This window comes from Podarcis cretensis (genome assembly GCF_951804945.1).
Source record: "Podarcis cretensis genome assembly, chromosome: 9".
In the NCBI taxonomy this organism is placed as follows: Eukaryota; Metazoa; Chordata; class Lepidosauria; order Squamata; family Lacertidae; genus Podarcis; species Podarcis cretensis.
In genome coordinates this window covers 71,632,820-71,645,646 of record NC_137178.1, presented here as the reverse complement: position 1 = coordinate 71,645,646, position 12,827 = coordinate 71,632,820, and the positions used below count along the sequence as shown (strand labels likewise).

At 47.2% G+C, this 12,827-nt stretch overlaps 1 protein-coding gene across 2 annotated transcripts in view; it reads left to right on the top strand.

Annotated features, from left to right (window-relative positions):
- The first annotated feature begins 6,202 nt into the window (after window positions 1-6,202).
- Window positions 6,203-12,827, top strand: part of PPARGC1A (PPARG coactivator 1 alpha) — a 669,056-nt gene continuing 662,431 nt past the window's right edge. The window contains exon 1 of one of the 2 annotated variants that reach the window (XM_079989670.1): window positions 6,203-6,530. In XM_079989670.1, coding sequence (XP_079845796.1) covers window positions 6,399-6,530 — 132 coding nt within the window. In that variant the 5' untranslated portion in view covers window positions 6,203-6,398. The remainder of the gene's footprint in view (window positions 6,531-12,827) is intronic. The other variant, XM_079989672.1, reaches the window with a different exon arrangement.

Genomic DNA, 12,827 nt, shown 5'->3' with positions numbered 1-12,827 from the left:
TGAAGAGCACCAGATTTATACTAAAGGCTAAATATGTTTCTGTGTGCTCTGCAGGGTGGAGAAAATCTTAGCTTTTATGTTAAATCATAGACATACCCTTTGAGAGAAATATCATGCCTTAGATGAGTAGAATGCCTATGAGAACAGCGCTTGCACAGATTTTAATAGGTTTGTCTTCCAAATATGGCCCTGTGTTGTATCCAAAACAGGGACCTCAGTGTCCGTTCTGCCCGGACACTGAGGTCCAGCGCCGAGGGCCTTCTGGTGGTTCCCTCGCTGCGAGAAGCCAAGTTACAGGCAACCAGGCAGAGGGCCTTCTTGGTAGTGGCACCCGCCCCGTGGAACACCCTCCCACCAGATGTCAAAGAGAAAAATACCTACCAAACTTTTAGAAGACATCTAAAGGCAACCCTGTTTAGGAAAGCTTTTAATGTTTAATAGGTTATTGTATTTTAGTGTTTTGTTGGAAGCCGCCCAGAGTGGCTGGGGGGACCCAGCCAGATGGGCGGGGTATAAATAATAAATTATTATTATTATTATTATTATTATTATTATTATTATTATCCAATGAAGTTTTTCTGTTCACACAGTGAGTTCTCCTTGTACAACAGAATTTTCTCTCCTCTGCCATTTTCTCCATAAGGTTGAGGCAGGGCCAGCCCTACCGTGAGGTAGAATGAGGCAGCTGCCTCAGGCGTCAAATCCTGAAGGGCAGAAAGGGGCTGGAAAGGCATTCCATGTAGTCTCTAGCTTGCTGCCCTAGCATGGACAGTGCATCAGTGAGGCAGCATGAGGTGATCCACCTCAGGCGACAGGCTCCACTGAAGGGCGAGAGATCCTGATACGGACTTTGCTTTGGATTAGCCAAAGATGCAGCCAAAAACTGAAGATGGGGAGAGCACTGGCAGCTCCTTGTGGAATGCCCCATTTCCACCTAAAATATTGACAAATAAGGGGGCACCTCTGTAGAGTGGCTGTGTTGTCACTGGTCTCTCGCCCTGCCAGGGCGTGGGCCTGAATCAGGAAAGAGGGACATTGGTGGCAAATCTTGCCTCAGATTCTAAATGGGGTTAGGCTGGCCTTGTTCTGGGCAGGGCGAACGCAGAATAGATTTGGGGGGGGGTGCACAGGGGAAGGAGAAGAAAGGAAACTTCTACTGCACATGCAGAACTCACTCTGAATGGAACGGCTTTGCTGGTTACAAAACCAAACCTTTCCAGTGAGTTCTTACCTCTTTTCCCATTCGGCATATCACAAAGTCATTTCCCAAGTATTCCCCTTAACTCTTTTAACTTAGAATAGTCAGAAGAGTTTATCCTAACCTAGTTGATACACTCATCACACCTTAAATGTTATGTGGTAACGACTTCTCCGCTAAAACATAGTCATGGACTATGACTATGACCCCCCCCCCATCAAGTAAATAAATAAAAATACTTAACTAACTTCCAATCGCCTTGCAGATAACTCGGCTCTGCCAACATGAATCCTGGTTAGGCCCATAAACATAGTAAAGGAAAAGGGACCCCTGACCATTAGGTCCAGTGGTGGCCGACTCTGGGGTTGCAGCGCTCATCTTGCTTTATTGGCCGAGGGAGCCGGCGTACAGCTTCCGGGTCATGTGGCCAGCATGACTAAGCCGCTTCTGGCGAACCAGAGCAGCACACGGAAACGCCGTTTACCTTCCCGCCAGAGTGGTACCTATTTATCTACTTGCACTGGTGTGCTTTCGAACTGCTAGGTTGGCAGGAGCAGGGACCGATCAACGGGAGCTCACCCCATCACGGGGATTCGAACCGCCAACCTTCTGATCGGCAAGTCCTAGGCTCTGTGGTTTAACCCACAGCGCCACCCGCGTCCCATAGTCCACACTTAATTAGTCCACATAGTCCACACTTAATTAGATGATTCCACAAGTTTTTAAATGCCTGGCCTAAAATATTTAGGTCCCAAGTTTTATAAGTTATAACTAACACCTGGAAACTGCTGGGTTATGTTCCGGGCTCCTGTGTCCATAGCAAAAAAATCACGAAAGTGGGAAGCAGCATCTGAAAACTTTTCAATGCCTGATTTTTCCTGCTCTCCACTCTTCTCCTGATCTCTCTCCACACAGCTCTTCAACAGTAGCTGAAACAGCTATCAAGTCAGCTACAAAAGCATTCTGAACCACAGGCACCAAACAAGGCTAGTTAAGCCTCCATCTTTTGCGTAATCCTTCCATGCTACTTTTTTAAGAGGAAAAGTTATGGGGACTTCAGTAATTTTGTATAAGGGCTACGTTGACTTTCCCCTGACAACCAACCTGCAAAATCTACTTCTAAAAAAAATAAATAATTTGGGGAGAGAACCACACAGCATGTAACACACAGAGTTTTTTGTTTGTTTGTTCCTCAGCTGCAAAATCTATTGCTATACAGAGGAATACGCAGTAAAGAAAATAAAAATGTGGAATTGCAAACATTCTTAGGTAGGAATGTTCTTCAGTGGCACAGATGGTGCATGTACCTGTGGGCAAAAGACAAGAGTAAAATTTGCATGGTTAAGCAGAGATGTACTCAAGTTCATTAGGGACTGGAAGGAGGATAAAGGAGTATAAAGGCACATACGTCTCCAGCATATTTTAAAGCAAATTCTGCTTGGACGACATAAACTAGAACATGCCCTATCCTAGAGGTACAAACAGAAAACCAAATAGAGGAAGACAGGATATGCAGATAAGATCATGCAACAATATCAAAAAGCATTAGCTTGAATATGTGCTGGAAGCATCAAGGCTACGAACTTGGCTGTTTCTCTCACCCACAAATATCCAGTGTTCTGGTCTTCCAAGCTGTGTGTCCGAAAGATAACCCAGGGATTTGTGTGTGCGTATATATGTGTGTGCATTTTTTTTTGGGGGGGGGGGTTTGAAAATGATGCGGGGTGCTGTTGAAACTGAGTGTGCATGCAGAGAATTTGGGTGGGGTAATGAAGCAGGGATGGCGGTGGCGCTGTGGGTTAAACCACTGAGCCTAGGACTTGCCAATCGGAAGGTTGGCGGTTTGAATCCCTGCGACGGGGTGAGCTCCCGTTGATCGGTCCCTGCTCTTGCCAACCTAGCAGTTCGAAAGCATGTCAAAGTGCAAGTAGATAAATAGGTATCGCTCCGGCGGGAAGGCAAACGGTGTTTCCGTGCGCTGCTCTGGTTCACCAGAAGCGGCTTAGTCATGCTGGCCACTTGACCCAGAAGCTGTATACCAGCTCCCTCGGCCAATAAAGTGAGATGAGGTCACAACTGGACCTAATGGTCAGGGGTCCCTTTCCCTTTAATGAAGCAGTGAAAGGGGTGTGAAAATTGCAGGGAGATGAATGGTTTATCACAGAAATTCAGAAGGGAATGTTTTCTAAGGCTCCAGTCCTTGTACTTAGAAGTCTAAATAAAATCAAATAGCATGGGACTGCATTTTTAGAAATCGTGGTTATGAGTTCTGCTTTGGTGTTTCCATTATATGTATATATTAAAATAAGCTGGGTGCTTTTGAATAAGTTGGGTGCTTTTGGAGGTTTTTAAGTAGAGGTTGGATAGCCATCTGTCATGGACGCTTTAGTTGAGATTCCTGCATTGTGGGGGTAAATTTGAAATGCCCTTCTTGGTATCGTCTCATTCCTCACCCTCTTTTTCTTTAACTCTTAGAATTTATTAGGGCTCAGGTTTTAGCAATCACCTTTTCTTGGCTGATGTTTCTCAGCTGTAGTTCCCACCTGCAGCTGGTACAGGAGCTGGTTGCTGCTGTTCATGTTGGCTGTCATTTTAAAATACTGTGCTTTTAAAGCAAAATGAAAAAAAATAAAATAAAAAGTTGGAATTGACTTTTTGTCAGGGAACTTTCAAGAATTACAACACACAGCAAAGAAATTCACTTTATTTTGCCTCTACATGGAAATGGAAATGTATACAGGACAGCACAGGGGCTTAAAGGGGAAGTGGAACAAATTGTCATTAATTTTATTTATAAGATTACAGCACAATCATATATATATATATATATTCAGAAGCCAACCCCCCCATTGAGTTTAATCAGAGTTATCTCAGCATAAATGTGGATAGGACTGCACTTGTTAGTGTGAGAGAAGCCCCTTGATATATCTATTCACCATTTGATCAAACCACCATCTTAGGGTGAATAATCAGGCCGCCTTTATTCTTTGAGGTTTTCCTAGAACAATTATTGCCTTTTACATTTACATACATCATTTCTAATTATATGCTACTGTTTCCCTGTGTTGTTGTTATAGTAGATTTCCTTTATTTAGACCTTTCACCCTTAAAAAAAGTGCATTGAAGCAACGATGGAGATCCACAAGGTTGTAAGCAAGATTTGTGACCTTAGTGCATGCTTGCAAGAAAACAGACGCATTGTGTGCTAAGTAAAAAGGTGGACCCCCGCTTTTCTATGGAGAGAGCTCTGAAGCAACCTGAGAAGAGCGCTCCATCGTTGGGTAATTGTGATTTGGTGTGGCGAGAAAGAACAAGGGCCATGCTATATATGCAACAGTTTTGAATGTTCCCTTCCCCGGGAGCCTTCAGCTGCCTGTCTTCACCGCAATGAACTGCCTGCCAGGTGCTATCAATAAAGACGAGAAAGCCGGCTTGCAAACCAAATGTTTCTTACCATAACAGGTTGCAGGGAGGCTCTTAAGTGAGAGAGCTTGACCTCTGTTGCTCTATTATTATAATAATAATATTTTAAGGGGGGAGTGTCGCGCTAGGAAAAGCCTTTAGCCTTCTCTGCCTTTGGAGGCTAAGTTCTTCTTTTGATGTGCGTGCTTATCCTTGGAAAGGAACTCTGCCCCGAAGAGAATACCTGCCACTGAGGCTGAGATCCTATTAGACACGATACAAATTCACTGAACGCACTGGAACCTGCTTCTGAACGTCCATGCATAGGATTGTGCGCTATTAGCTTTGAAAAGGAAGCAGCGTCAAGTCCTCCTTTCCCAAACTTGTGGCTATTTAAAATACATGTTTTCTTTAGCAGCTGCACATAGGTCCCTCGGGCGAGGGATGGAGCTCCCCCCCCTCGCTCCAGCTCTTTGCTCCACGTCTGAGTTCCCTTTAAATCCCTCGGTGGCGAGATAAAGGGGATCAGAGACGAGAAACACGATGAGAACATGCCCAGAATGTTCTCAGAATGCGTCGCTCTTCGGGGGAAAAAGGGTTTTCTGGCTCCTGGCTCCTGGCTCCTGACATCTCTCCCACAAAGCCACCTGCCGAACGTCACCCTCGGCTCTGGCCTTTCCTAGAATCGGAAGGGACCCCAAGGGTCATCTAGTCCAACCCCCGGAAATACAGGAATCTGTTTGCCCAACATGGGGCTCGAACTCCAGAGCAGCGCCATTGAGGCTCCCAGCAGATGCGCGCGCTTGTGTGTGTTCCAAACTGGGTATTTGTGAAATAAAGCCCAGTGTTTTATGGATGGTTCCCACCCCCCTTTTGGTTCCATTGTCTTAAATTATGCCCCTAAAGAACGAATAAACGAAGCCTCGTTTCGCTCCTGAGGATGGCACCCTGTGCATGCTCACGAAACCGCGTGGAGTCTGGTGGCCTCAGCTTCCCTGATGGCGCAAAATCAACTCAGCACATGCTCAGAGGCTCTCTCTCTGAGTTCAGTCATTTGGTGGTGGTGGTGGTCGGGGGAAGAAGAAGCGGGAGCAGGCACTTCCGCGCGGGAGAGCGAGATGCACTCTGCACATGCACGGAAGTTCCCAGCTGCAGCGCCAAGCTGCAACCTGCTGTTTGAAAAATAAAAACAAAACACACCGGGCGCTCGGGCTGAAAATCTGCAGATTCTCCAACTTGAGCTTGTTCTCTCTCTCTCTCTCTCTCTCTCTCTCTCCATCCCTCGTGCGCACCCCGATCCTCGCCCAGCCCGCCTCCCTCCTTCCCTGAACAGACCGGGCTCCCCTCCCCAGTCCAAGCGCGCATCCCTAGCCCTTGGCGCATTTGGGGCCAGCCGGCTCCTTTTTACGCATCGCGCTCGCCCGGAAAGGAGGCGGCGACGGCGGGACCCGAGCACGGGGCGCTTCTCGGCGTCGCTTTGGCAGCACCGGGCTGTTGGTCACACGCAGCCTGTGTGTCCCCAGCAGCGGCGGCGGCGGCGGCGGCGGGAGCGCGCCCACGTGATTCCGGCGGTGGCTCCTGACGGCGCCTCTCCAAAGAGCCGCACACCAGAAGGAGAGCGTCCAGAGAGAGCCCCGCCGTTGCCGCTGCGCTCGCTCGCCAGCCTCTCCCTGCGCCTCCAGGACGCCGAAGAGTTTCGCCCAGGCTCTGCTGCCCAAGTGCCGCGCGCGCCGCTCGAGCGTCTCCATCTCCCCGTCTCTCTCTCTCTCTCTCTCACCGTGGGCAGCGAGAGGGAGGCATGGCTGGCTGCGGGCTCTCCGAAGATGCCGCCTTCTCCCTCTCCTCCTCCTCCACCGCCGCCGCCGCCACCTCCTCCTGCTCCTCCTTCTGCAACCTCGCCGCCTCTTGGGAAGCCCCCTTCAGCCACCAGGTAAAAGAAAGGGGAGGGAAGGAGTAGTTGCGGGGGAGAGAGAGGGAAGCGCTCTCCTCCTGGGGTCGGAGGGCGGCGTGGGAAGGGGTGGGGGAAATAATGCCCGTGTTGCGCCTCGACTCGACGCCTGTTGGTCTCGCTCTCGGCCAAGCTCGGCTCGGCTTCTTTTCCTTTGGGTGGGCAGTTTCGTGCGCGTTTCCAAAGGGGGGCACGGGAGATATTTGGGGGGTCGGTTTCACGCCCCCTTTTCTCCTCCGAGGTGCGCGAGAGAGGGAGAGCGCGCGCCCTTTCCTGGGGTAAATGTGCGTTCCCCAGAAAGAACTCCAGAGCAGACCAGGGGAACTCGAGCAGAACCTTCCCCAAATCTCTCTCTCTCTCTCTCTCTCTCTCTCTCTCTCTCTCTCTCTCTCTCTCTCTCTATCTCTCTTTCTCTGGCCGAGTCCTTCCCCTTCAGAGTGGCCAGGTGAATTTGCTGCTTGGGAGGTCCTCGACACTTTCTGCCCTTTCCTCCAAGGAAAAATAACAAACAAACGTGCCCCCTTCCTCAGTTTCCTTCATCAATTTCGGCTTCCAGTGCTTTCTCTCCTGCAACTTCCCTAGGATGGCTGAAGATGCCCACCACGTCCACATAGGAAGGCTGGGCCGCACTCTGATATCAAAATCATCCCCGTTCCCGTCTCTCTCTTCCCCCATCTCCCTTCCCCAACCCTCACACTTAACTTTGATGACTGTGCAATGCAGAGCTTGCAGCCAAACAAAGCCCTTTCCAGTTTCTTCTTATCCCTACTCTGGTTCCTGAAGCCCACAGAGAGCCCTTTAAAAACAACAACACAGCGTTGTAGAGGAGGGAATAGTAATAATAGGATCATTTCTGTGGGAAATCTTGAATATTGGTAAAAGAGCTCCTCCAACGTCTCTGGAATTAGCTGATGTGGTGGGCTTTTGCTGCCCCTACTGCTTGTTCGGTGAAAGTCTTTGGGCCACGGAGTCATGTCAGAAACTATCTTGCAAGTGAGCTCTGGTTTTTTTGGGTTGTGGAGGTTTGTCTGATGGGAGAAAAGTTGACTTGATAGGGGGAGAGGCTTCTGGAGAAAGTGAGATGCCCCAGGCAGAGGAGACAAAGCAATATCAGAGAGGGAACGGCAGACAGACAACTCCTCCTTCCCCTTTTCCTTCCCTAGCCTGGTGGAAAGGATGGAGCAGGGTGGAATCTCTTTGGCACTGTGCCCGCCTGTCAGGTGGCGGTGGTGATGATGGTGACCGGCTAGGCTTGTGCGCTCCCTTTCCTTCTCTACTGGGGGCAGAAGTGTTGCTTAGCTCATGGAAAAACGTGAAGCTCGCAGCCCTGGTTTCCAGGAAACTAAAATCCCCAAACTAGCAGTTGCCAGTTTAAGGTTACATTTCGCAGCACAGGATCAAGAGACTGCACATTTCTCTCTCTCTCTCTCTCTGCCTCCAGGAGTTGTTAATACGGAAGGCTCCTTCTTCAGCAGCCAGTCTGAGAGCTTTAGACGTTAAGAGAAAGAGAGAGGGAGAGAGAGAGAGAGAAGGAAAAGGGAGCTCAGGGGCACAGAGTATTATTATTGATGGGGGCTTTTGGAGCCCTGACAACTGTGTTGTGTTTCCCAGTAAGCAGCGGAATAAGTATCGAACTCTTTAGTGTGTCTCTGGGTGGGAGGAAATATTTATCAGCACCCAATGAGGAAGGCACCTGGTGTCAGGTCAGCGTGATGGATGACTGTACAAGTCCACACTGGGGGAAAAGGAAGGGTTGCTAGATAGGGAAGGGAATCGCTGTTGCTGATGTGTTTTACCTTCTATTTCCACTGGCCTGGCATTCAGAGCAAACGTTTGAAAAATGAACAGAAACCTAGCTGATTTCACAAAGTTAGCTTTGCAAAGATGGATGCATCATGCAAGTGAGCAGAACCATATAGTCCCTGCCTGTGAAAGGGGGGGGGCGAGGAATCCATTCTGTGGGTCACGCTGCTATCTTTTTGCTTTCTCATGTTTGCCCCCATTGAAAGGGCTAAATCTGGCATTATTTAGCTGCCAAATACAAATGCTTACCATATCATGGGTACTATTCTTTATATCTGTAATACAGTATGATTTGCTGAGCACGTCTCAACATGTCTGTGCAGCAACAGTGTAGTTTATGAAAGACTTACTTGTGGTTTGTACAAACAGAGAAATACATTAGGCTTGGAAAGGTGTTGGTAAAAATGGTTTCCCTAAATAGTTCCAAACTTACAGAAGTGGATAAATGTGAAATGTTATGTCCTCTCTAATGTGTATCTTTTTAAAGGATTTTCAGCTGTAAAGTAGAAAAATTGCTGGTAAATCTATAGCTGCTCACTTCATAGAACATCTGACTAATGCTGCATTTTATTTCGGGCAAGAATCAGAGAGATAATTTGGGAAGATGATCTATTTTAGTAGGTCTGTAAACTCTTGAAATGTAGTATACAAACTACAGTTAAATATGTATAATGCAGGAAGTTGTCCTCTGTTCTTCACAATCATATTATCTCATATGGTCAGTCGCCTTATTTTATCCAGTAGAGAATAGCAGAGTGATGCTCACTAGCAATTTGCAATCAGAAACTAATTGTGAAAAGGTGCAAAATTACTTTTTATAAGTGATGTTTTTTTCCTCTTGCTGAAATATAGCACTAAATGTCAGACATGGTTTAGAATTAAATGTCAGACATCACTTTTTGCTTAAAGTGATGCTAAGAGTATACAAGCTATTATCTCTGCTCTCTAAATATAACAGCAGCAGTTACCCAGGAAAAAAATGTCTTGTCTAGTAGTACAATTTTGTGTAGGGGAGGAAATCCTCAAATTTCAATATACCACAAAAAGGGCAGGCAAGCTAGAGTGGGGGGAAACAGCTTTTTATTCCTAGATCAATATGATGCACTCTGTGAACATCTAATACCATATAAAAGCAGCCTTTGTAAATATCAATAGAAGTTCAACAAGGACTTGCTAAATCTGTTCCTGGCATAGCAGGATATATATTGTAATAAAACTGTGCATAAACAAAGCAACACTTGCATTGTATAAACTCCCAAGTAGAAAGAATGAAGAGAAATACTGTGCAGCTTTGAAGCCCTGCAACACAGAGTAAATTGTTCCGATTTCTAACTTCTAATATCACACTGTATGTTTTATTTATTTATTGTTATTATTATTTTGCATTTCCGTGACATGAAACCTTCCTGGTATCTTTCAGCATCCAGATGTAGAGCATGATTTGTTGAGAGTCTTCTTCAAAGAAACTACTCTTTGTAGTGTGCATAGAACTGTCACACAAGAGCTGTAGCTGGGAAATTGCATTTGATAATACAAGTGTCAAGATGACTATTCCAAATTAAAACCCTGGGCACCCAGCACTAAGAAAACAAACTGTTGAACCTAGTCAGGATCAAAAGTGCTTCTCTGGGTATGCACAAGAACTTGCAGTTACCCAGTGAGGATTTTTTAGGGTCCCCTACCCCTGCCTTTCAAAGGACGCGGGTGGCACTGTGGGTTAAACCACAGAGCCTAGGACTTGCCGATCAGAAGGTCGGCGGTTCGAATCCCCGCGACGGGGTGAGCTCCCGTTGCTCGGTCCCTGCTCCTGCCAACCTAGCAGTTCGAAAGCACGTCAGAGTACAAGTAGATAAATAGGCGGGAAGGTAAACAGCGTTTCCGTGCACTGCTCTGGTTCACCAGAAGCGGCTTAGTCATGCTGGCCACATGACCCGGAAGCTGTACGCCGGCTCCTTCGGCCAATAAAGCGAGATGGGCGCCGCAACCCCAGAGTCAGCCACAACTGGATCTAATGGTCAGGGGTCCCTTTACCTTTACCTTTACCCCTGCCTTTCAGGGTGACTGTGAGGGGATTATAAATCTACTTGCTGTACATGAGCCTAAGCTCAGAATAATTTTCTTTTCTTTTTCTTTTTATTATTATTTTTAAAGTGTCAATCCGTTGTAGAACAGGCAAGACAAAGCAAAATGTTCAGGGCACCAGTCTAACCAATCACTTTGTGAGAAATCAGCCGACTCTTCCCTTTCAGTGATGTCACAGCTGTTTACAGAAGCTGTGCTATAGAGTAAAAAATAGATTTGCACTGGCACCTATCGTTGGGACTTTCTGGTTCATTTTGAAGCTTATTTTTGTATTTTTGGAAAGCAGTTGCTCAGGTAATTCTTTCTGAGAAGTCCAGGATTTTAGTGCAGCTATCATTTGGCAGTTTCATACCCACCCCAAAGCCAAAGGCAGCTCTTTCTAATCCACGTTTAATTTTATGCAGAAATGTTAGTTTTTGAGAGTTGACAGGCCTAGACAGCATCTTGAGAAGTAGAGACATCACCTTGCCAACAAAGGTCCGTATAGTTAAAGCTATGGTTTTCCCAGTAGTGATGTATGGAAGTGAGAGCTGGACCATAAAGAAGGCTGATCGAAGAATTGATGCTTTTGAATTATGGTGCTGGAGGAGACTCTTGAGAGTCCCATGGACTGCAAGAAGATCAAACCTATCCATTCTGAAAGAAATCAGCCCTGAGTGCTCACTGGAAGGACAGATTGTGAAGCTGAGGCTCCAGTACTTTGGCCACCTCATGAGAAGAGAAGACTCCCTGGAGAAGACCCTGATGTTGGGAAAGATGGAGGGCACAAGGAGAAGGGGGCGACAGAGGACGAGATGGTTGGATAGTGTTTTCGAGGTTACCAGCATGAGTCTGACCAAGCTGCGGGGGGCAGTGGAGGACAGGAGTGCCTGGCGTTCTCTGGTCCATGGGGTCACGAAGAGTCGGACACGACTAAACAACAACAACAACAAAACCTTTAAAAAATTTGCCCTTCTACTTTTTCATTTGCAAAGGGAAATAACTCCATTATTAGTATATGCATACTGCAGTGGGAGGAATGTTGTGATTTAAACAGTTCTGTAAAGTGACTCATTTTGCTGAGGAGTCAAAAGAGTCGTTTACATCAGCCCTGTAGTGTAGTACAGTGTTGTGATCTATTCTCTTGCTGGTATTTTTTTCCTTTAAGGCATATGTAATGGGGGACTGTTGATTGTATCAGCAAAAGCAGGGATGGGATGATTAATTGCATTCCCACCCATGGGCTGCGGGTCTTAATGTACAGGATGTTACTTCTGGAATAAATGTGCAGATTCATTTTTCTCAAAAATGAAAAGAAAAGGGTGGCTGTGCTAATAACATGACCAGGGGTCAGCAACCTTTTCTAGCTGTGGGCCGGTCCACCGTCCCTCAGACCATGTGGTGGGCTTGCCCCGCATGTCATGTGCCCAGTCAGCCATTTTGATCAGCAGAATTGGCGGTACTACAGATCCCACATAATATCTGCACCACCCAGTGGCGTAGCGTGGGTTGTCGGGCCCAGGGCAAGGCAAGTAATTTGCGCCCCCTAACCCGCACGCCTGGCACCCCCCCTCCACAGTGGGCGGTGACCCGGCGGCTCGGATTGGATTCGCACAGCAGTGAGAGAGAGTGAGTGAGCCAGGTAGGGGCAGAGAGCTGCGAGTGCGAACGCGCCCCCCCCCAGATGTTGCGCCCGGTGCGGCTGGCCCCCCAGCACCCACCACGCTACGCCACTGGCACCACCATCTGTCTGTAAGAACTTGATCGATTAGTGTGGCAGCACTGAAACTTTGGAACTCCCTGCCTTTGATATCAAGCAGGTGCCTTCATTGTACTCTTCTTGGGGCCTGCTGAAAGCATTCTTGTTTTGACACGGCTGCTCAGATGCTTAGTAAGTTGAGATAATGTTAATCTGTTTTAATTGAATCAGAGAATTGTAGAGTTGGGGGGGACCCTGACGATTTTCCAACTCCCTGCAATGCAGGAATATGAACCTGCAACCTTGGCTTTACAGTGGTACCTCGGGTTACATACACTTCAGGTTACATACTGTTATGTACTGAAGTTCTCACCCTGGGCCAGCAGGGGGATACTGTAGATAGTTATGCAAATAAGGGATCGAAAGTGACGTTCAGTGATTGGATAGTTTTAGAAAATTGTTACAGTTGCTTTGTATTGGAGCTCTATATAAGCAGACTGACTGAACCCTTCAGTTCAGTTCTGTTCTGGCCTGTGAATAAGCAAGAGCTGTTTGAAGAATCGCTGTGTCGTCTGATATGTTCACCCACAACTTAACACATACGCTTCAGGTTACACACTCCACTAACCTAGAAATAGTGATTCAGGTTAAGAACTTTGCTTCAGGATAAGAACAGAAATTAGGCTCCGGTGGCGTGGCGGCGGCAGGAGGCCCCA